Here is a 22,367-nt window from a genome sequence, read left to right on the forward strand (position 1 = left end):
TACATAAGGAGGTGGGCCCCAGGCAGAGAGAACAGTGTTTGGAGAGCTCTGTGTCTTACTGGGGAGGAGGACATTTGGAGTGGGTCTTGGAGTGACTGACTGGGGAAGGATCTAAACTTCTATAAGGCAGACTAGAACCTTGCATGCTCTCCCACACTCACACTGAGCCTTCAAGACACTGGAGAACAAGTTGTAAGTTACTCTCCTATCTTGCCTCGAGTCTACTGAGCCCACAAGACAAAATAATGAGCCCTCCAGCTGCCTCCTTTGGACAGTGCACATGCTTCCTAACTGGCCTCCGCCAGCCCAGAAATGGTGGCCTGATGGTTCTCACCTTCCTGCCATCATGCATGCCCTCCTTGGGCAGCCTGGCTCTCCTTTCCATTTCCTTAGCATATTTAGAAAATACCCGGTTTTTTCGCGTTGCCTGACCAAGAGATTAAACGCAAAGATGGCACCATGTGGATTCCTCTGCTGGCAGGAGGCCCCAGTTGCAGTAGAGCGGCCTCTGGCTGATGGGCGTCCTGGGCAGAAAGGAGCTCATGCCATGTCTGCGTACGTGTATTCATGCCAGGATGGAGGGGCCTGCACTCTGCTTCAGAAGGGAAAATGTTGTGCAAGACTTTTTATTATTATTTTAGTTCAAGAAAGAGGCAACGTGTCTGAATAATTTTCCACAGGCTCGGGTTATTCTATGTGGGCAGTCCTCACCTTCCCTGTGGGGCTCCGCTGAGGCACGGCAGTCTCCAGCCTGGCTGAATTTCACCTGGGCTCCATGAAACAGAGACTCCCTTTCACAGCCCGAACATGCCATTCCTTGGCTGACTGGATGGAGGGGGTTGACCAAACCTAGACACCTTCCTTCCTCCTCAGGGACAAAGGGACCAACTCCCTAGAGTAACAGAAGAGAGGATAGGAAAGTTCTGAATTTCATCTCCTGGATTATAATCCCCGACTTCTTGCCTCCTCACCATCCCAAGGAGGTTCTGTGGAGATGAGCTCTTGCCCTTTCATGAGCCCTTTAATCCCACCATGGAAGTTGTAGGGCACATCCTAGCATCTTCCTCCAGACACACTCATTGGTTTGGCCCTGACAGGGACAGAGGACTTGGAAGTAGCTGACTGGCTGTGTCAATCTGTACTATGGAAGCTTCCTTTCCCTCTAGTCCCTGAGGAAGCTGCTACCAGCTCAACCCCAAGCTGCCAGGGGAATGGCTGAGGTGAGGTGTCAGCCATCCTAGCTGGCAGCAGAGCTCCCACAATGGAGGGTTACTTTGCAGGCATACACACAGAGACCAGCTTTTGGAAGTCCCTCATTGCCAGCCATGACTGAGCTCCTCTCCAGGCCTCCCAGCTGTAGTGTCCAGGACTGAGAAGTGGCCACCACACTCAGCATGGCTGAGGGGCTTAATCCTATCTGCAGCCTGGAACGAAATAAGCCTGCTGCCCAGTGTTGAGTGAACGAGTTCACCCCTCTGGGTGGTGGTGGGGTATAAACATTTCCATCTTCTTGGATGTTCTTTGCCATTACGGGGAATGTCATGTATGAACTGCTATCCTTGGAAGCACTTTGAATGCATGTCTATAAAGTGAGCCATTTCCTCTTCTGTCACTTAGACACTCAGGCCAGCTGTCCCTCAGGCTGGCTCCAGACCAGCTTGGTATTGTAGTTTTGAGAACTTGAAGTCATTTGTTGGGGCTAAAGGTGATTGTTGAATGCCAAATGTGACGAACACTCATATACCACCACGGAAGGGCTGGTTTGTGCGACCACAAAAACCTGGGTAGAGAATCTATGAGCCGCAGGTATTGAACCATTACTAAGAGCTAGGCATGTCCTAAGTATTCTAAGTGCATTTCATGTGTTATCTCATTTAACCCTTACACCATCTCTTGGAGGGAGATAATATTCTCCTGGGTTTTTAGAAGGGACTGAGTGTTGGGTAAAGGAATTTGCATAAGGTGTGCAGGGATTTGAGCCCTGCCCATATCCATCCAATGCCTTCCTCCGACCAACTGGCTTGACTCTCCTCCCCAAGTCATCTAGATCAGTGCCCCTGCATTCTGTGTTCTCACTCAAACTTTGGCAGAAGAAGCCAGTCAAAAGCAGAATCTATCCATCCCTTTCTTTATTCATCCAGCAGAAATGCTTGCCTTTCAGGGTTTCAGAGGCATTCGTGTATAGTTGGACACTCACGAAGTGTTGCCAACAAATGAGAAGGGACCACAAAGTCGAACCATGTCCTCACCTTGTAACCATGAGACCATCCCACCATGTACCTTGCACAGTGTCTGCACCTTTTTAAGGAAGCATGGCGTCCCTTGGTTGGGTAGCCCTCCTTGATGATATCCTTAAAGGCATCTGGCTAAGGCCATCCAGGAGGAAGGGGTTTGCAAGTCAATAATTTTTTCATGATATAACTAACATCTTTTTGCTTTTGTTGACATAGTTCTACTGTGTTTAGGTCCTTAAAGATTAAATGTCATCTGGAGAAAATTAAGCTGTCATGTTTTCTCTGTTTAAGGAATCCGTTTCCTTTATGGAAAGGAGCCATATGGTCAGTTACTCTAAGTAATAGTTTATTGCTACTTAAAGGATTTCATGTCTTATTGACAAAACTATTCGGGCGTGTTATTTCCATCACTGTTAATGCTTATCAGTCAAATCTGTGAGCTCTCCCACAGCTTGTGGACCGCAGTTCCAGGCACCCGACAGGGCATTCCTATATTGCATGCAGGGTCCTCAAAAACCATCTAGAATGCCACACATCATGTTCCATTTGTAACGGAATTACCAGGGCACTTGCTGCAAACATCCTCTAGACTCCTGTCCAGATCTGTTAAATCAGGGTCTAGGTGTGTGGGACAGGGCCTAGGAATCTGCATTTAATAGTCTTCTTGAGGGGCTCTATATCACAGATTTGAACGTCTCTGCCTTGGGGACTCATAACCCCTGTAAAGTCATTCCCCAGGCTTCAATGTACACCGAAGAACACGATATAGATGACAGTGTGTTACGAAGCAGGTAAAACACCCCTCAATGCCACTTTCACTATAAAAGATTTGAAAAATCATCAGATCTACCTGTTTTCCTGAACTTTAGGCAAACTTTAGGTCAGGATTGGTGTACTGGGGTTTTGGTAGGGCACAGGGCCTCTCAACTGGAGATTTCTCAGCAAAGCCCCGTGCCCTACAAAAACCCCAGTGCACTAATCCTGACCTATAGTATAATACAGTGTAGTATAGTGTAGTGCAATACACTAGAGCAGAGACTATACTCCATTTTTTGAAAGCCTGCAGACGACTCCAGGGTGACCACACACCATCAAGCAGATTGATTTTTGGAGTGGTTTAGCATTTCCGTTGATTATGAAAATGCAGAGGGGCCTGCAAAAGCCAGAGTATTCAACAATCCATTCTTGCAATTCATTCTTGGTTAATCTAGAGAGTCCAGAGTAGAGTCAGGAAGAAGGCGAAGGTGAGTACGGAGCTGCCAGAAAACCAAAACCAAGCATTGTCAAAAGCTTAACGCACATACTTTACCAGGCACCTCCGATGTCAAATAACTCGAATTGTCGGTACAGGTGGCTCCCAAGTGAAACTGACTGCTGTTTGGACCAGGTGGGAAGCAGGTGAAGAAAAGGCAGCTGCAGAGACTCTGATGTCCCCCCATTAACTGCATGTTCCTCCCTCTAATGCCAGGCTGCGCCACCCATTAAAAAGTCCTGTTTGTTTTTGCAGGCATTTACAGAGACTCAGAAAAAAAGATTGTTGTCATGGAAACAGCAGGTGCAGAAGCTCTTTCGGTCTTTCCCTCGGAAAACCCTTCTAGACATATCGGGATATCGACAGCAAAGAAAGTATGTTGGGATTTCATTCTTCTTAATGCACGGTGGTTCCCTGGTGCGCCGCTGCCTGCGTGGGTTCCTGGGCAGCGCTGTGGCGGGGCACCATTCCTTGTCCACAAGGATGCCCTGTGGGGAGTTCCAGAATCACACTCCTTAAACAGATGGGGTCGGGAGAAGGCTATAGAGAGAAAGCGTTCCCAGAAAAAGAACTGCACATGATCTCTTGTAATGCATTTCACACGATCAAAATGACGGCATTAGTCCAGATGGGCATCGAGGGACATGCGTATGACTGAGCGAATGCCCACAAGACACTTTGTGGTTTATCCACAAAAGGGCGCCCTGAAAGGACAAAAATGGGATGTTCTAGCAGCACCTTATGAGGTAGTGTCATTTTTTTCCTCCCTTCTCACTGTAGACTAGCTAATTATAGTTGGTGGCAGGGTGAAGAGCCCAGTGCTGGTCTATTTTGGTCCGAGCTGCAATCTCAGAGTGGAGCAGCACCGTTCTTGAGTTTTCATAGTACTTCAGCTTCTTAGATGCAGTTAAAAATAAGCCTCGTTGTACTTTAGAACCCATTACCTTAATCTGGTTTTAAATGGAGGAATCCAATTGCATATTAGAGGTGAATTACAGCTACAATCCGGAGGAAGAATTTAGGGGGGTGTGGGGTGAAGCCTTCACCAGTGACAGACTGTTGGGGGGAGACAAAAGAATGATGGTACAAACATCGTGAAAAATCAGCTTTCTGTTTTACATTTTTTAAACATGAGCAGATAATTTTTTCACCTGCACCTGAAAAGTTCTGAATTCATATCTCAATGCATATATAGAAGCTCTGTGTTGTTAATAGTTTGGGCATTTATTTGCAGAAGTGTTCCTTAAAACACCATTGTTTTATATCATTTGAGGGAGATAAGGATACTTGGGATTTACGAAAATTTTTCATTAAAGATTCATGGAAAAGTTGAAGTGTTATCATCTTCCATCATATATAACACGGTTATTTATTAAACAAACATTTAGCACTTACTGTGTGCCAAGTGATATCCAAGCATTTTAGGAATATTAATACATTTAATCCTTGCAACAAGCATATGAGGTAGGATTGCTATTATTATCTCCAATTTACAGAGGAGTTGGTAGGCAGTGGTATCCAGGATTTGGACCAGGCAGGCCGGCACCAGCTGCAGAGTCAGTGCTCTTAACCCACTACACATGCCAGGCAGCTCTCACGGTCTCCAGCTGATGCGCAGAAAAAACAATCAGGCAGAGCGGCACTCTGTATGGCAGTTCCCTGGCTCCAAGTTCTCTGGGGTTGCCCTCCCTGGGGAGATGGGCTGGACCACCTGTGCACCCTGAGGATTCCTGAGAGCCCAGGAGAAGGACAAGGCAGGCTGATAGGCCTCCTGCCCAGGGGACTGCCCCCTTCCCAGGCTCCCTCTCTCTTCTTGTAAGGGCAGCCATACATGTCTCAAGTGAGAGAACTAGGTTCCAGACCCCTCTTGCAACACCAGGCCCTCAGGAAACACATTCCAAGAGAAAGAAGGAATTTAAAGGATAAAGAGGAAGACAGAGCTTTTAAGCTCTTTGCTTCTCCCAAAAGTGTTATCCTCTGCCTCTGTTGGCTCTGCTTTATCCTTGGTCCGTATCAGAGTTCCCATTAACCTTGACCTCTCTGGAGTGTTATTAACTTACGTGTGTATTGGGCTACCCAAGGTTTGCCATATTGGAATCTTGATGGACCTGTTTTTATTGATTAGATAAGAATGAATTCAATCATCAATTGTGGATGTTCAACTGGAAGTTGCTAAATCTCTAGAAAAATAATTTGTTCTCATAAGTATTACCTCTGGGATCTTTTTATGCTATTAATTTGCTTTGAAGACCTGTTTCTCCCATAATATAAAGGTAACTGCAGCCCAGCCCCTGCTTGAATTATCACAAATACAAAACTAATTGGTTCTTATTAATCAGCCTCTTCACACATTTTGAGGTAATGAAATCAGTTGGCTAGATTTAGGAAATCAGAGAAAGACACAGATGGGCAGAGCAAAAGCATGGGAAATGAAAACTTACTATTGTCACTTTGTTCTGTCCCCAGAAAGAATGATTATGTCATTAAGCCTAGTGGTCTTAAGTAACCCTCAACAACTTTGGAATAACCAACTAAGGATGTCACGGTAGGGTCCCACAGTCATTAGAAAGATGGCCTAGCCAAATTCTACCCCCATCTATCCTGACCCCAAAATGTTCTTGGCTCTACCTGCCACATACAGCCCAGCTCATGCGTCCTAACTGTAGGAGTCCCTAGAGCCCTCGTTTCTTCAGTAACTAAGGGTCCCATAGCAGAACCCTCTGCCTACATGATAATGCTCAAGAATATAACCTTGCCTTCCTGGAAGCACAAATCATTTTAGCATCACTCATTGACTACTGTATTTTGCATATGAAATAACTTTTTAAAAATCCGACCAAAAAGGAAAATGAGCAAAAAAGCTATCTGCACTAAATAAGGAAAAGTCTTAGAATACTGAGTCATCTGCCAGGTGGCAAATTCCAACTCCAAAACTCAAAGGACAAGTTTTCATAGTTTAAAAAAAAAAAAAACAACCACTTGATCCTTGTTTCCACCTGTCACGGATCTCAGACTGTCTTTCCTCCAAAAGAGGTCTCCTAGATCGTGTGAAATTACTCTTACCCCCTCCTGACCCAAATTTCTTCTTTCAAACCAAAGAATTTTAATGTTCATAAAAAGGAGGAGGTGGGGAAGAAAGGATGAGCTAGAGACCTGGAATCCATGGGTGACTTTTTCACCACATTTAGATGCGTCCCTGACAGGAATCAGGAACCTTTTCCTTGGCCACAAAAACCTAGAAGTGGAAAGACACAGGCCCAGAAATCAGTTGCAGCCAGCTCACCTGTGGAATTCTTTTCCCTCCCCGTTTCCCCTTAGGAAATGTAGGCATCCTGGGGAGAAGAGAAACATTTTCTGAGATCACCAGTCTAATGGCTTAGATGCCCACCCCAACACACACACACACAATTCTCTTTCTCAGGAAATGACTATTTTGCAGCGCACACACACACCCCAACCCCCATCATCTTCAACTGGTTAAACTACGTCATCCCTGTCTGCTGGAGTCCCCTCACAGGCTTGGTACGGACCTCCCCTGTGTGGCTGGGAAAGCAAGTCTGTTCCATCTTGTGGCCACTGGAGGTAAAGCATTTCGAGTTAAACATCAGTGAATGACTAAAGCTGACTCTTCTTGGAAGGAATGTGCTGGTTCCTGAAACCCTACTGGCTGCTGTGTACCGTCCCGGAACCTGAAGCATGTTGGAGAAGGATGAGTTTTTGAGCGCTGAGGTCACTGGAGCAGTGGGAGCACAGCGTCCCAATGTGATGCCACGGTCCCTGGCAGCCTCCCTGGGTCCATGTGGGGAAGCATGCAACCTCCCTGTCTTTCTGCAGCAGGGAGGTCCTGTGGAGTGGGGAGCTGTCGGTGTCCTAGGTCCAGAGCACTTGCAATCATCATCATCTCCGTTCTCCTTCCCTACTCTCAAGCTGGGACTCAGACCCCCCAGACACGGGGTCAGGGCTTCCACAGGGAGAAGCATCCTGATGGCAGAGACCCATTCATTCGTTCATTCATTCAGCCTGCATTCACTGTGCTGGAAGCTGATGCAGGCACGGGACACGCAGGACTGATGAGGACAGACGCCATCTTTTCTCTCTTGGAGCTTACATCCTAGTGGGGCTCACAGGCTACTCTCTCCAAGTGTGCTACGCAGACATCAGAAACAGACCGTGGTGTGACAGAAGGCGCACTGATCCTGGCTCTGCCGCCCTTGTGCTGTCTGGCTTCGTGTGAGGGCTCAGGGCCCTGGGACCCAGCATGGAAGACCGCTGAGGAGCACCCCAGTCAACCTCCTAGGCTCGTATTTCAGCGCTGTCCCCTGCTGCCCGTGTGACCTTTGCAAAATTGTGAAGCTGTCTGCGTTCGTTCTCCAGCTGTAAAAGGGGATAGAGTGCCTACTTCATAGGGTTGTCGTGAGGACTGAAGAATCAGTGTCAAAGTCCCAGGATGGTGCATGTGATAGTCCCTCTCAGGTGTCTCTTAGCTGTCATTTTAATCCTAGCCCTTTCCTGACACACAACTACCCTGTGCCCCTAGAGAGACCTCGTAACTGTCAAAATGTAAGCAGACTCCGGGGAGGCAGCCCACTAGCAGCCTGGGGTTTGGGAAGGGCTGAGGGTGACTGACAGTCTCTCCCGTCTCCGTTCCCTCTCATAGCCGTGGCTTTGGGCAGTCCAACTCCCTCCCGACAGCCGGCTCTGTGGGCGGCGGTATGGGCCGCCGGAACCCGCGCCAGTACCAGATCCCCTCCCGGAACGTCCCTTCCGCCCGCCTTGGCCTCCTGGGCACCAGTGGATTTGTCAGCTCCACCCAGCGCAACACCACAGCCAACCCCACCATCATGAAACAAGGAAGACAGGTTTGTCCTGTGCCTGGGGAGGAGGGTAGGCCGCCAAGCTCAGGGCCTGAGGCTTCAGGACCTATCCCTACATGACCCCAAGGTGAGCAGAGAGGCCAAGGAGGGCAGCACTGAGATACAGTTGTCCCTGTGCTCAGAGGTAACCAGTTGTTTGCACTGTTTCTCTGGGAGCCAAAGCAATGCCATGGCTTCGTGGGGATCGACTTAGGATGCCCTCCGACCACTTTAACCTTTAACCTTGGGGGCCCTGCATATGAGATCCTGTAGGAGGAAATTTGAGACCTTTTGTTTGCCTTGCTTCTTGACCTACCCCAGCAGACCTCACTACCTCCCAGATCTAGGTCCCAGAGGGGCTTGAGCATCTCAGGAGCTTTCTTAGCCTTTTCATTCATGGCAAATACCTCCTTTGTCACGGTCCCAGCTGTGGTGGAGAATCCAAAGGGGAGCCTGAGAGAGGTTATCAGAGAAAGAGCTGGAACATTCTCCACCTGTTCAAGGCCAGGCTGCCCAGAGGTCTTTACTGTGTGATTTAGAGCTGACTTCTCTCCCAAGGCTCCTCACCCACCATTCCTGTTTCCCCACCCTTCCCAGTGCCTTCCACCTGTGTGCCCAGCATTGTGGGGCTCTGCAGGTTAGGGCTGGGATTGGAGGGGCATGAGTCGGTCTGGGTTGTCATGAGAAACTAAGGAATGAAAGATTGGTAAAAACAGGGAAAGAGCTCCAGGCAAGATGGGCAGGCTTTACTCTCTAGAGCATACACCACAGGGTACGAGAAAGCCCCACTTTCTGACCTGTTGTGGGAAGCCCCACATCAGTTCGAGAGGAAGTTACCACCAGGACACCCACATAATAATAAACGCAAGCTCAGTGTGCCAGCTCATTGCCAGCTGAAAGATTCTTTTTTCTCCCCCTCGCTTTGTAGTAAGTTGTAAGAATCTCAAAAAGAAAATCAAATGAGAGCCCCGAAATAGTTTGTGCTCTTCGTTGCAAACATTTATAGAACTCTTCCCATCTCTGAAAAAAAGTGACAGGAAAAGCAAAGGCAACAAAAGGGATAAAAAGAGTTTCGGAGATCGTGAGGGAGAGAGCCGTCCAGATTAAGCTGGGGCTGAGAGAGGCCTGGGGCTTGGAGAGGGGGATGAAATGAATGGAATCTAAACCCCCTCTCTATAAATAGGCAGATGGGTAGCAAGAGCCTGCGAGGCCTTTTCCAGAAGTTAGCAAAGAGTTCTTCAGGGGTATTTGCCTCTTGAATTCTGGCTGGCGGCCCTGCTCCGCACCCCCTCCCCTGACCCCGGGGTGTCTGGACTAACGGTTTCCCCCTTTGCATTTCTCACTAGAACCTCTGGTTTGCCAACCCTGGGGGCAGCAACAGCATGCCGAGCCGCACCCACAGCTCAGTCCAAAGGACCCGCTCGCTGCCCGTGCACACTTCTCCACAGAATATGCTGATGTTCCAGCAGCCAGGTAAGGCCCTGCTTTTGATCTCTCCCTCTCTCCTCCCCCTGACACAGAGGGGAGGCCGGGACACCAAAATAGACGCCCCTGTGAACCCAGCCGGAAAGTGCTTAGCCTCGACTGTCACCACGCATTCTTTAGAGCTTATAGAAGCCTTCCCTTTTTTAAACTGCCTTGCCAGCATGAATAGCGGCTGGTTGGCTGGGAGCCAGCACATGGAGCCCCAGAGTCGGTTGCAATCTGACGGGGATATTTTTGATACTAGTCATAATTCTAGATTGATTAAACCAGCAATATCACTGGAGGGTATTTGGGGGAGTTGGGAGGGGTTCTATGTGCAGTGTGCGTGTGTCTGTGTGTGTACTTTGGGTGTATGTGGACAGATGTACAGTAAGTGAAACAGAGAAAGAGAAAACTTTGATGGCGTTGATGCTAAGAGATTTACCCCTGGTTTGGGAGCACCTTGCAAACATGACTTCTTGGACTGGCCAGCTTCCCTTTACTTGGTTAAAGAGCAACATGGTACCCTTCAAGTCAGCTGCACCTCTCACCGTGCCTTCTAAAACAGGGTGCCCGGAATGATGCACAGACAACCATCACTTGCACACTTTGTCTATGCGGACAGTGACCTCTTAAGGAGTCATGAGTAATATAGAGCCGTGCAAACAATGACTGCATCTAGCTTGACCTTCTAAGGGGGGAAATCAGACAGGTACAGGTGTTGTACCTGTAGGAAAATACCCACCCTAGGCAAGAGACATGCTCCGTACGGTAAGTCTTACAGGTGTTTAAGGAGAGGAAATCGCTGTGGTCTGGGTGGACAAGAAAGCTTCTTGGAATTAGAGCTGAGCTTCAGGGCACAGAGAGTGAAGAAGTAGAAAGAGGAGTTGCAGGCAGAAGGAGACAAGGGAGCAAGACCGCAATCTTACCACGTACCTCAGTGAGTTCTGGAAGCCGTGGCTCAGCAAAGGGTCAGGGTGAAGTAGCAGTGAGTAGACCAAGGGAGCTGGAAAGATCACGGCTGATGATGGGGGCTCTGAACCCAAGGCCGGGGAGCTCAGACCCCAGCCACTCTGTGGGGAATGTATGGAAGATTTTGAGTAGGAGTGAGAGAGGCAGGATGGAGATGGGGAGACACTGAGGAGGAATGGGAAAGTGGGGAAGTGAGCAGTCACCACAAGGTAAGGTGTGTCAGGAAAGGAAGATGGTCCAGATGCTGGTTTAAACTTGTTTCTCGACTTCTAGAACCTTTCCTATTTGTGCATGTTTGTTTGAAAGCTCCTTTTCTCTGTTTTGATACTTGTAGCTTCCTGGGAAGAAATATTTGATAAAATGTGGGTGTTGTGAAGGTCTTCTCCCTGGGCCATGTAGTCCCAGCCTCTGTTTTCTTGCAGAATTATGTATAATCCACTCTCAATAAAAAGAGAATCTAGATGAGATTTGAAGACAACCTGGGCATGAGGAGATCTTTCACCTTGAACGTATACTTCTGACCCTGACCTCAGTCCTGGGACTGCAGCCCAGCCAGCTTGCAGCCTCGTGGGAGCCCTAGCATAGCTGACCACTCTCCTTCTCCTTCGATCTCTATATACTTGTGGCCTCCTTGCTCCTCTCTAACCTCTTGTCCCTTCCTTTGGCTTCTTCCAAGTCCTCAGTCCTCTGTTCTCACCATACTTTCCCCACATTCTCCTGTCTTAATTGGGAAGACCAGGCCCACCAGGAAGAGCTGGGCCATCCCTAGGAGGACTCTGTGAATCTGTAGACACAGGTCTTCCATCTGCACCTTTGTTACTCACTCCTGCTCAAGGCAACTATGACCCTAAGATTGTCCCCACCCTCTTCCCAAGTGCCTCTTGCTCCCATCGTTAAAAAATCAAGTAATACAGAAGGGCTTTTAAGGAAAAGTGACTGTCCCCTTCCCCTCCCTCTCCCAGCCCACAGTCTCATCTCCCAGAGACAGCCACTTATAACGATTTTCAGTTTTCCTGAAAGTTAACCCAAAAGTCTCTAAATGATGTTCTTTGTATACTGGACTTAGAACTCCAGAACCCTTGGGGGTATTTTTTTTGGAAAGGGGGGTTCAATTAGCCTCTAGCATAAGCAAATAAACTGGTGAGTACTGAACAGGAGCCACTCCTAAGTCCTGCCCAGCACACTAAGCCCGTGCCGGTTGGCTTTTCCGAGGACATGGTCATGAAGGGCAAGGCGGGGCACAGCCAAGACTCGGGATTCCTGGCTCAGAGGCTGCAGAAGGTCACTGCCATGGGAGGCTCCTCAGTCTTCAAGGTCATCCCTGCCCCTGGCAGATCAGACACTGGTTTTTAAGACCACAAGTCACGATCAGAACTCTTCCTTCTTCCCAAGGAGGCAGCCTCATTCAAGGGCAAGCCTGGATAATTGCCACAGCCAGGCCCAGATGAAGTTTTGTCCTAGATAGACGGGGTCTCTCAAGGATGGGCCTTGCCACTCAGAGCAGCACATCCTTGTTAGCTCGGCAGGCGTCTAGGGGCTGGCAGCCGGGGGGCAGGACCAACCTACAGGTATCGTATCAGGGAGTCAAAATCAGGAAGACAGCAAGTGGCTTTCATTTTACACAAGCAGTAGTGGTAGTGAACACAAAATGGAATACAGATGCATGTAACCAACCCTAAACTAAACCCTCAGAAAACTGTGGTTCAATGCAGCAGAGTGGCTTCCTCCTGGCCATTAGATGTCGTCAGAGCATCCATGTTAAACCAGATGGATGGGTAAATCTTGAGGACTACAATTCATTCGAAGAAGGTTTTGATTCTGTAAACTTAAAATACTCCCATTAAAATGATGGAAGACTTTAAATGTCTCCAATGAATATAGACGAGTCTGGGGGCTAAAATAAGGCCCCAAGTTGTATATCAATTGATCAGTCACCTGGCTTGCATTTACAAGATGATCTCTTCTTTCCTGGATCTATAGGATTTGTGGACCCCTTGGAGGCCATGTCAGGGATGGGTTTTTAATTTATTCCCACAGGAACAGATTTTAGGTGTTTCCCAAGACATCTACGTGATGAGCCACTCAGTGACTGCTGCTCCTCACCGGCCTCTGGCACGAGCAGGAAACACTAAGCTGGTCCTCCCAGAGCAAAGGGGGAAAGGGTCTGAAACACTCACCAGTGGGTGACTTGAGCTCAAAACAAGTGTGGTACCTGGTGTGGTCACATTCCCCCAAAAGGCAGGGTGTTTTCCCAACTGGAAAATTCGTTTGGAAACTGCTTGTGGAAGGACTACCTTGTCTTGGAAGCAGATCTGTTCCTGCTGACCTAGGCTCAACCACCGTTGGGATCCAGTGAGAGGATCTCAAAACAGCCCTGGTGTAACACTGGGAAGCCATAGAGGCTCCTCACCACCTGGAGGGCCTGACAGGAAATGGCTGAGGGACCAAAAGCCAGCTTTAAAAGAACAGCATGGGGAAGGGTAGGCTGGGCAGCCTCACAGAGCTACATTCTGGGGATCTCTTCTTTCCTGCACAAAACCATCTGCAAATTACCCTTGGTGCTGCACTGCCCAGATGTAAGATGGATAAGGTGCCTTACATGGCAGTGGACAGATCTGTTCACCATAGCAAACCTCCCCTATGTACTAGCTCATGACTATATTTCTTCCACCATTAGAATGCTGCATACCTGGGAGCGTAGTGCCCCAAGCTGTTATCATTCATTGCCTCCTTAGTGTGAGTTTCAGATTCCTTCCAGAGAACTGCCTTCCAAAAGAGTGGGGAGAGGAGAGTACCATCCATACACTGGGTCTTTTAGGGGACTGGAAGGCGCTGCCACACAGAGGAAGAGACCAGAACAGGGACCCCCTTAAAGTACCTGGTGCACATTTGCTGTCTGCCTTCTGGTAGGTCAAGGCAAACAATCCTGCTCAGGACTGGTAGATAATAGGTAGAGAGGTTGGTGAATGAATCAGCTGGATCACAGCCAAGAACCCAGCTGGGCCTGTGCTCCCCTGCTTCTGAAAGTCAAATTGGGAGAGACCAACCTAGGTCTAAATGGTACCTCTAAGTCTAGAGACCTAGATGGTACAATATTGTCTTATACGATATTCTCATCATTTTTCATGAAAGCGTGGGTCCCAGAGGATTTGCACAGCACAGACTTCTGCAGGTTTAGGAATGAGGCCACCAGAGAAAAGCTGTGTTCCCATAGCAGATTCAGGGGTGCAACTGATTCCTCGTGTTCCTCTGCCGCTCTCCATGACCGTCTCTGAGATTATCAGTACGGCTCTCTTTCCCTGCCCACACCGATTTCTTTTCCTTCTGTTACTACTCTCCCCCGTCCTGCTTGGTCCCCATCTTCCCTGTCTCCCTTTCTTCCTTACACCCCTTAGCCAGTCCGGAATCTCACTTCATCCTCTGTGCCGCCCTCCTCAGCTTCTCTTTCCTGATTTCTCCCAGCAACCCCACTTCTCACTTACCACTTCTCACTTTACTTGAATCCTTCCTAGTTACTCAGCAAGTAGCCTTGTCTGTTGTTGGCAAAGTAGAATTCTAGAGGTTTTTCCTAGAATAACCCATTTCTTATTCTAAAGTACTAAAGATGCTGGCCTCTTCACCTCAGCCACAGGCACTGGGAGAGAGCTGCGGAATTGTGCCATGGGTGCCACACATGTGAGACTCAGCTGGGATGGCTGGTTTCTGCCAAGAAATAGCCTCATGGGGCCCCACCAGGTAGACACAACAGAAGCACTTCATTACGAATGGGTGGCTGCTCCCTTCCAGAATCTTCTTGACCCTGGGCCTGAGCACGAGGCTCTACACTTGTGGGACTTCTGGAAAGGCAAAATTAAAAAGTCCGAGGTCAGCCTAGACCCTGAGCATCCTAGGACTGAGGACCCTCCTAAATACTGGAATGGTCTGATGGTCAGGGGAAAAATTCCTGGTTCTCAGAGTTGTCATCTGAGTTAAGGAAACAGGTCTGCTTCAGGCTACAGCAGAGAAGGCTCGGTCTTTCCTTTTGGCCTTATTAACGACATAAAACTTCATCTGCCTGGTCCGTTACAGCTGGGAGCCCAGGCTAAATTCAATGAGTCCTTGGGGTAGCAGGAGCCAGGGCAAGAGCTGGCCTGGTGGGTCGTGTGCACCTGGGTGGCAGGAGATGCCCAAATGCTTCTCTGGGCTTTGAGAGTTCTGCCCACCCAAGCCACACTTGGCTGAGGGCTTCTAGCCTGAGATGGAAGCTGTTATCCACCCAGCTGGTCTCCCTCCGTCTTGTATGTGTGGGGAGATGCCACGGATCTGTTTTTATCAAATACACAATTAAAAAGTCACACTATTAGGAAACTCTACAGTGTGAACATATGGGCTTCTCCCAAGACTTAGAATTTTTCAGAGCCACTCTAAGAGTGGTGGGGGTCGTGACACCCTAGCGTACCAGAGGGAAGAGCTGAGGGAGAAAAAGCAACCATGCCAACTTTCAACCTAAAAGAGCAGCCACTAAGGTTTGGAGATTCTAGAGCGGAGAGCCCCGCATTTCTCAGCCCCCTTTTTTGAACACGCAGTCCTAGGCTTGGAAAATGGCATTTTGCTGCGTGTTGGCAAGAAATCCTGCAGCTGAAACACTTCTCTCCAAATGTCGAGCATCTTTATTTATCCAAATCTCTCCACAGTGTTTGTTTAAAGGGGAGTGCTAGAGAGTAAACTAAATTTTACAATGAGCATATGGATGGTTATAATTGCTGAGGGTTTTTTTTTTTCATATTTGCTAACTGGCTATATATAAAACTGTGTTTCTATTTTATAGATTTCACACCCTGAAGGCTGCTAATTTTGCATGCATATGATTTTCACATGAATGGATGAAAATACTAAAATACTCTTCCCTCTGGATTGTCTAATTGCCCCGACCCTACTCCGAGAGCAACAGTGGGTGGGCGTGGGAGAGACCCTTCCATTCTCCCTGGCTCCCGGCCCCCCAGAAAGCCCAATCGTCCTCTGCTCATGAATTGGCACAGTTGCCTTTCAAACCCATTGATGCTGGAACGTGTGTCAGAAAGAACCCTATCTGCTCCCCAGTGCTTTTCGTATTCATCCATTTTGCCCATCTACTCTGAGAATTTTAAACAACAGAAATGACATCTGCCTCCAAATTAGCCGGTAATGGGGAACACAGATTGCAGAGAAAACCTAAATGTATAGCTCATCAAGGAAAGAAAATACTTCGGTTTAGCCATTGGTTTCAACTTCCTATCCCACTAAACCACCAACCTAACCTCATTTGTCATCCCACCCACCAGCCCCAAGTGCCCCCTGGTGGAGATTCAAAGGAGCAAGGAAATGGCCTGAAGCTTGGGCCACCAGGATCTTTCCCCACTTATAGACTGAAGAGCTAAGGCCCAACAAAGAGAAGTTTCCCAGAGTCGCATGTGAAGACAGTGGCAATGTTGAGATTCCCCAGCGCTCAGAACATATCCTACTGCTCATTTTTGTCTGCCCCCCAACCCCCACCGTAGGACTTCACAATTCTTAGCTGTCAGAGGTTCCATCTTTCTCATCACTCAATAGACATGGTGAAGTGTGCCAGAAGACCATGGCTGGGTATTATGGGAGATTCAGAAAGAGATAAAAGCACTGTCGCTGTCTGCAAGGCGCTTCCAAGCCAGTGAAAGACACTCAAGAGCTTCCCAGGATGAGGGGTGGGGGAGGTACTGACAGTGAGGGCCCCAGCAAAACAGAGGAGGAGACTCCTACCAGCTGCCTCCCACTCGGGGGAGGAAGGACTGGAGCCTGGAGAGATAAGGAGGGTCCAGATGGCAGAGGGGGCTTTGTGGTTAGAATGCACACAGCATGGTCCCAGACAGTGAGAACCCGCCCAGGAGACATCTCAGACCTTCTAAGTGGCTGGAGGCTGCGAGTACTGACTAGCAGCTATAGTCGCTGCAGCATGCAGGAGTGTACCAGCTCTGGAGTCAGACCCCCGTGGGTTCTTGTGTTAGCCAGCCAGCCTGGCCAGTCACTCTGAGTCCCGCTCAGGAACTGGGCACTTGGCACAGTTGTGGACTCAGAAGAGGCGCTCGCCATGTTGCGGTTTCTGTTTCCTTGTAACAATGCAGAAATGCGCCAAGCGCACTTCTAGGCACCAGGAGCAGCAGAGCCAAGTCCTGCTCCAATGAAGTGAACATGGAACTTGGGGCAGGCAGCAAATAATGTGCCAGATGTTGGTGACAGCTGTGGAGAAAAGTAAAGCAGAGGAAAGGGATAGGGCTGGGAAAGTTCTGTTCACTTATAATGTCCTTTCTAAAGAGACAGTAGAGCCAGAGACGTGGAGGCAGGGAGAGAGAAAGTCATGGAAACATCCAGGGACCACCTTTCTGGGCACAGGGAACAGCAACGCAAAGACCCTGGGGTAGGAGAGGGCCTGGGATGGATTGAAGGGCTGGCAGAGCTGTACATGGGCAGGGGTTAATAAGGGCCAGATCACGTGGGCCTTGCAGGCCGTGGCAGGGGGTTGGCTGTTAGTCTGATGGGAAGCCGCTGGAGGGTTCTGAGCAGAGGCCTGACAGACTCTGACTATGACCAGCTATTTTTAGTTACCAGTTTTCGTCTAGCTGCCCATGTTCACAATGGACTCTCTGCGTCTAACAGACTCATAGGTTGGTTGAAATCAGAGTATAACTTACCTCCGTGCTGACCCTCACAGTCCCCTGAGTCCTCCCAGGGTGGAGTGGGTGGAGCCCCACAGCACTGTCCATACCTTCTCCTTGTTCTCAGAGTCTCTGTCACCAACATAACCCTTTGTCCCTTGCAGAATTCCAGCTTCCTGTGACTGAACCTGACATCAACAACAGGCTGGAGTCCTTGTGCCTCAGTATGACCGAGCACGCCCTGGGAGGTGAGTGGTTCCTCCCTGCATTTTGCCGCATGCCTGGGAGAACTAGCAGCCATCTGCTGTCTACACTCTGGCAGTAGCTCAGGAGGAATGGGAAAGGCGCAAGGAGAGGTAGGCAGGGGACAGAGAATGGCCTCAGGGTGCTGTTGGATCCTCATCAAGCCATACCACACAGAGTAGCCCACAGTGCCCTGCTCCTCCTTTCCTGGGAGGTGAATCAGGGACCTGGAGACCAAGGCTGTCCCCCTATCCTCAGAGCTACCCACCCAGTGCACACTGAGCTCCTACCACAGCAGCTGTCCCAGCCAAATGCTGGGAGCTGGAGGAGTCAGAAACACAAGACATGGCTTTTAGTGGCAACATCCCCCCACAGAATTGGATTCTTTCCTTCTCGGCACTAGATCTCCCAGTCTGGTCCAAGCATATCCCAGCTTGTTCTAAAAATAGAATTTTTGAAACAAAAATCCCTGCTTGTTTTTATATCTCCCTGTTCCAAATGGCTTCCACCATGCCTGGAGCCCCAAGCAGTATGAGATGTCCTTCGCAGTGTGACAGGGATGGTCTAGTTCAGTGTGCCTATGGGCTACAGCCCCATGAGGAGCTCCAGAAGCAGCTGGGTTGTCCCGCTGTCTGTTGGCCTACATCATCACCAGAGCCCCGGGAGGCCTTCAGTGCCCTCCGGGTACTAACCAAGTGCTTTTCTCCAGCCTGGACTCCGCGCCAGCCCTGGGGATGTTTGGCAGGCAGAGGAGAGATGTCCACCCCTTCCTGCCAACCTCCGGGAGGCTCTGAGTCAGAAAGGCCTCCTGTGACCCTTCCCAGTAGTCCTCTCCAGTTGGGATGTGCTCACCCACCCTGGAGATGGGCAGTCAGAACACCTAGAGCCAAAATGTGTGCTATCTGGCTGCAGTGGGAGAAAGGCTGCTGTCAGCTGCTGCTGCAGACAGCTTTGTCCTTCTGACCAGGGACTTTTAGATTTTTAGTGCCTGCAAACACGATCTTATCCTAACACCCAATATGAAACCGATAAATGCTCTGCATTGGAAAGTAAGGACTGCCCCCACCTGACCTCAGCTGTGCAAGGCTCTTCACAGCCCAAAGAAAGCCTCCATCCAGAACCAGAAGAGAGCTAGCTCAAGGCCTCCCAGGGCCTCTGACGGAACAGATGGTGGGAAGGCACAGCTCCTAATGTGACCTCCCCAGGGTTCCAGGAACCTCATTTGCAAACACTGCTCTCTCCTTTGGCCACTCATGTCCTAGAGCCTTCACAGCATCATTGGTCCATCCCTGGCACCTCTGTGGGGAAGTGCCACCAGCTCTTCTCCAGCTAACCAAGGAGACTGGGTCAGCACACTGATAGCCCCTAATGAGTAACGGGAAACAACCCAAAGGTCCATCAAGAGATGGAAATGGATGAACGAAATGCAGTATAGCCAGACAGTGGAATATCATTCAGCTTAAAAATGAATAAAGTACTGATCCATGTTACAACATGGATGAACCTTGAAAGCATTACACTAAATGAAAGATGCCAGACACAAAAGGCCACACGGTGTACAATTCCAGAATTTTAGGAATTTATGAAATGTCCAGAATAGGCAAATCTGTAGAGACAGACAGTATAGTTTAGTGGTTGTCAGGGGCCAGAGGGAACTGTTGAGTGGAGAGTGACTGCTTGATGGGTCCCAGATGAAAATGTTCTGGAATTAGATAGTGGTGATGGCCGCACAACTCTGTGAATATACGAAAACCTCTGCACTGTATGCTTTAGAAGGGTGAAATTTGTGGTATGCAAATTATACCTCAATTTTTTCAAAAAGGGAAGCCTCCCAGACCCTGAGAATTCAGGCCAAGCTCAGCCCACTGCAGGCAACCCAGGCTCCCTCCCACCCAGCCGAGGCTGGTGAGTGAGGAACTCCCGCTGCCTTCCAGAGTCAGCAAGGAGAACTGACCTTCTTCCCCAGGGCTTGATATATCTCGGATAATTGGCATGTTGGAAGCCCTTATCAAACTGCTAAGTGCTAACATTATCATCATTAGTAGCAAGAATGCCAAATGCTCTTTATTAAAGGGAGGTTTTCATTGAAAAGGGTTGTTTAGCTCATTCTTCTACTTTTACAGAAAACCTCTCTGAACTGATGGTTTTTTTGCTAATGTTTTCATCTTGTTAATCTCCTAAGTCTTTTTATTGCTCTGTTTTTCCTCAATAATCCTCTCTGGTGGGAAGCCTCGTAAGCACTTTCCAGAGCAGAGAATGCAAATTAAGTTCAGGGTGTCCCAGCTGGGCACAGTGGCTTTGAGCCCTCCCACACTATGACTGCACCTCTCTGCTGGCCCACCTCTTCCAGGTGCTGGGAGGATGACATTGCTGTGGACAGAATGCCAATGAATTAAATCATTTTACAGGAGGACAAATAATTTGGAAGAGGAAAGCAAAGTAAAAGAGGTTCCTCTGCTTGTGTCTCAGGACAGGATGGGAGGGTAGCCAAGTTCCTGAGACATCACATCCTACGAAGGTCTCTCTAATGTGGCTGGTCCATGAGCCCTGGGCCTTGAGGGCTCATCCTTCTGTGCTGACATCTCTACTCTCAGTGTCCTCCACTAACTACAACCCTCCTGGTGCTAGTCTAAGCCATTTCTCTCTTTGGCCTTCCCTTTCCGTCTCTTCTTTGCCCTCCCCTTGGCGCCTCCAACAGAACCCATGAGGAAACCCAGGAGGTGGGTTACCTCTGCCATCTTGGTTTGTGAATCTTTATTTAAGGCTTTCATCTGTCTCTGTTGGGCCTGCTCCTGACTGGTGACTCCGGGTATAAAGGAAGACTCAACACCAAGCCTGGCTGCTATCTTCCTCCTGCACAGGGGCTATATGGGCAGGAACAGCCACGGGCACAAAAGCAAGGCTCCTCCAAGCAGGACAGAGTCTGCAGTGAATCCTACCATAAAGAGGAATGCCTAGTCCATTCTCTGATGCTCCAGGATTCATGTTTTCACATGATCCCCTTGCCGTTCCTTCTCACCTTCTGTCCTTATTCCTTCTTGGGACTCAACTGCCTCACTTCTAGGTGATATGGAGACTTTGTGCAAATTAGAAAAAGTCTCCACTTTCTTAAGATGCTGTTCTGCCACTGATTTGATATTTGTCATAGTAACTATAAAACCTATAATGAATACATGTAAATGGTGCTCCCTGGAGTTCTACACCTTGCACGACTATAAATGGTGCACCTGGACTTACCTGTTGTTCATTTCCCTGCAGATGAATACTGTCACCCTTGGAGGATGAGGCACAGGATTGGAATTCAATGAAAATGCAGCTTGGGATTGGGTTATTTGAGATTTTCATGTTTCTAGCTCCCCACTTACACAGCTATGAAGGGTTGGCATTAATGAGTAGCCCAGTGAGCCCTGGCAAGAGTGTGCACTCCACTCCTACAAACAAGGGAGTGACCTCTACACACCCACACGTGTGTGTATACTTACACGCACCCACTGTTTCCCATGACCCATTACCACTGCAGAGCCACCATAAGAGGCTCATGTTAACGCCTGCAGAAGTCAGGGAAAAGGTTACTGATTATAAGTTCACATCTGGGGGCCTCTAGGATTGATGGCCTGATTACCACAAATGCTCCCGGGGTCGTTTGCTTTTCTTCCTTAAAATCTCTTCAAAAACTATATGGAAATTTATAGACACACTCAAGTACAAGTAAAATTGGGAAAATCTGAATAAGATCAGTGAATTGTGTCAACATCAGTATCTTGGTGGTAATATTATAGTATTGCAAAATGTTACCATTGGGAGAAACCCAGCATACTGGGAAACCTGGTACTGTCTCTTATAACTGCATGTGGACCTACAATGATCGCAGTAAAAATTTCAATTAAACATTCCTCCTTCAAGTCCCTGCTGGCAAGACACTAGGCTGGCACCACCCACCAGGAGGCTAGGAGGCCTGTGCAGTGGACTCACTACTCCACCATATCACTTAGGTCCTGCAGCTTTCTCTGAACACTCTGCCACTCCCCTCTCACACCTGAGTTCTGCCTACTAGATCTAGATGCTCCTCCTGGTAGTCCAGGTTTGTGACATCAAGGTTTAGACCAGGACATACATACCTGCAGATGTGTAGATATCAGCAAAACCAGGGAGGCATCCTGCATCCCTCCCTGGCCTTCATTTACTGGTCACTGAACACGGTCATTTTTACCTCCTATGATGGCTCATCCATGCTTCGCTCTGCTCACTGGATAAGCCCTTGTCAGACATGCCCTAGTGTGGACCATTATAGGGGCCCTCCTCCCACCAGCCTTGTCCTTTTTTAGGTCATCTGACACAGCTGCCAGAGAAGCCATTCTAAAATCAGATCTAATTACTCTACTACTGCTTAGAATGCCCCAATTACCAAGTCCAAGCTCCTGTTCATAGTACACAAGACCCTTATGGTCTCATTCTGGGGATTCTCCTATAGTGCCATGTGTGAGCAGACAACCATAAAGGAGCTGGGCAGCCACTGGCTCCCTTGGCAGTCTGTCTCATTCATGGCCTCTGTCTCTGAAGTGCAGGTCCTCCACTTTATAGCCTGGTCTCACTGACTCTCCATAATGTAGACACAGCCTGCGTTGGGTAGCCTCAGCATTCACCCACTTCCACAGGATCTTTCAGTTCCCAGTGCCCACAACCTCTAACTATGGTGTCTGCC

The 22,367-nt window shown here is 48.8% G+C and overlaps 1 protein-coding gene across 4 annotated transcripts in view; it reads left to right on the plus strand.

Moving 5' to 3' along the window:
* SAMD4A (sterile alpha motif domain containing 4A) overlaps window positions 1–22,367 on the plus strand; it is a 206,957-nt gene that overhangs the window by 179,414 nt on the left and 5,176 nt on the right. For all 4 annotated transcript variants that reach the window (XM_026480350.4, XM_026480351.4, XM_044377660.3 and 1 more), the window contains 4 exons: window positions 3,742–3,860; window positions 8,144–8,345; window positions 9,686–9,812; window positions 17,587–17,670. In XM_026480350.4, the coding sequence (XP_026336135.2) occupies window positions 3,742–3,860; window positions 8,144–8,345; window positions 9,686–9,812; window positions 17,587–17,670 (532 nt within the window). The remainder of the gene's footprint in view (window positions 1–3,741; window positions 3,861–8,143; window positions 8,346–9,685; window positions 9,813–17,586; window positions 17,671–22,367) is intronic.

The sequence above is a fragment of the Ursus arctos genome, unplaced genomic scaffold (genome assembly GCF_023065955.2).
Source record: "Ursus arctos isolate Adak ecotype North America unplaced genomic scaffold, UrsArc2.0 scaffold_25, whole genome shotgun sequence".
In the NCBI taxonomy this organism is placed as follows: Eukaryota; Metazoa; Chordata; class Mammalia; order Carnivora; family Ursidae; genus Ursus; species Ursus arctos.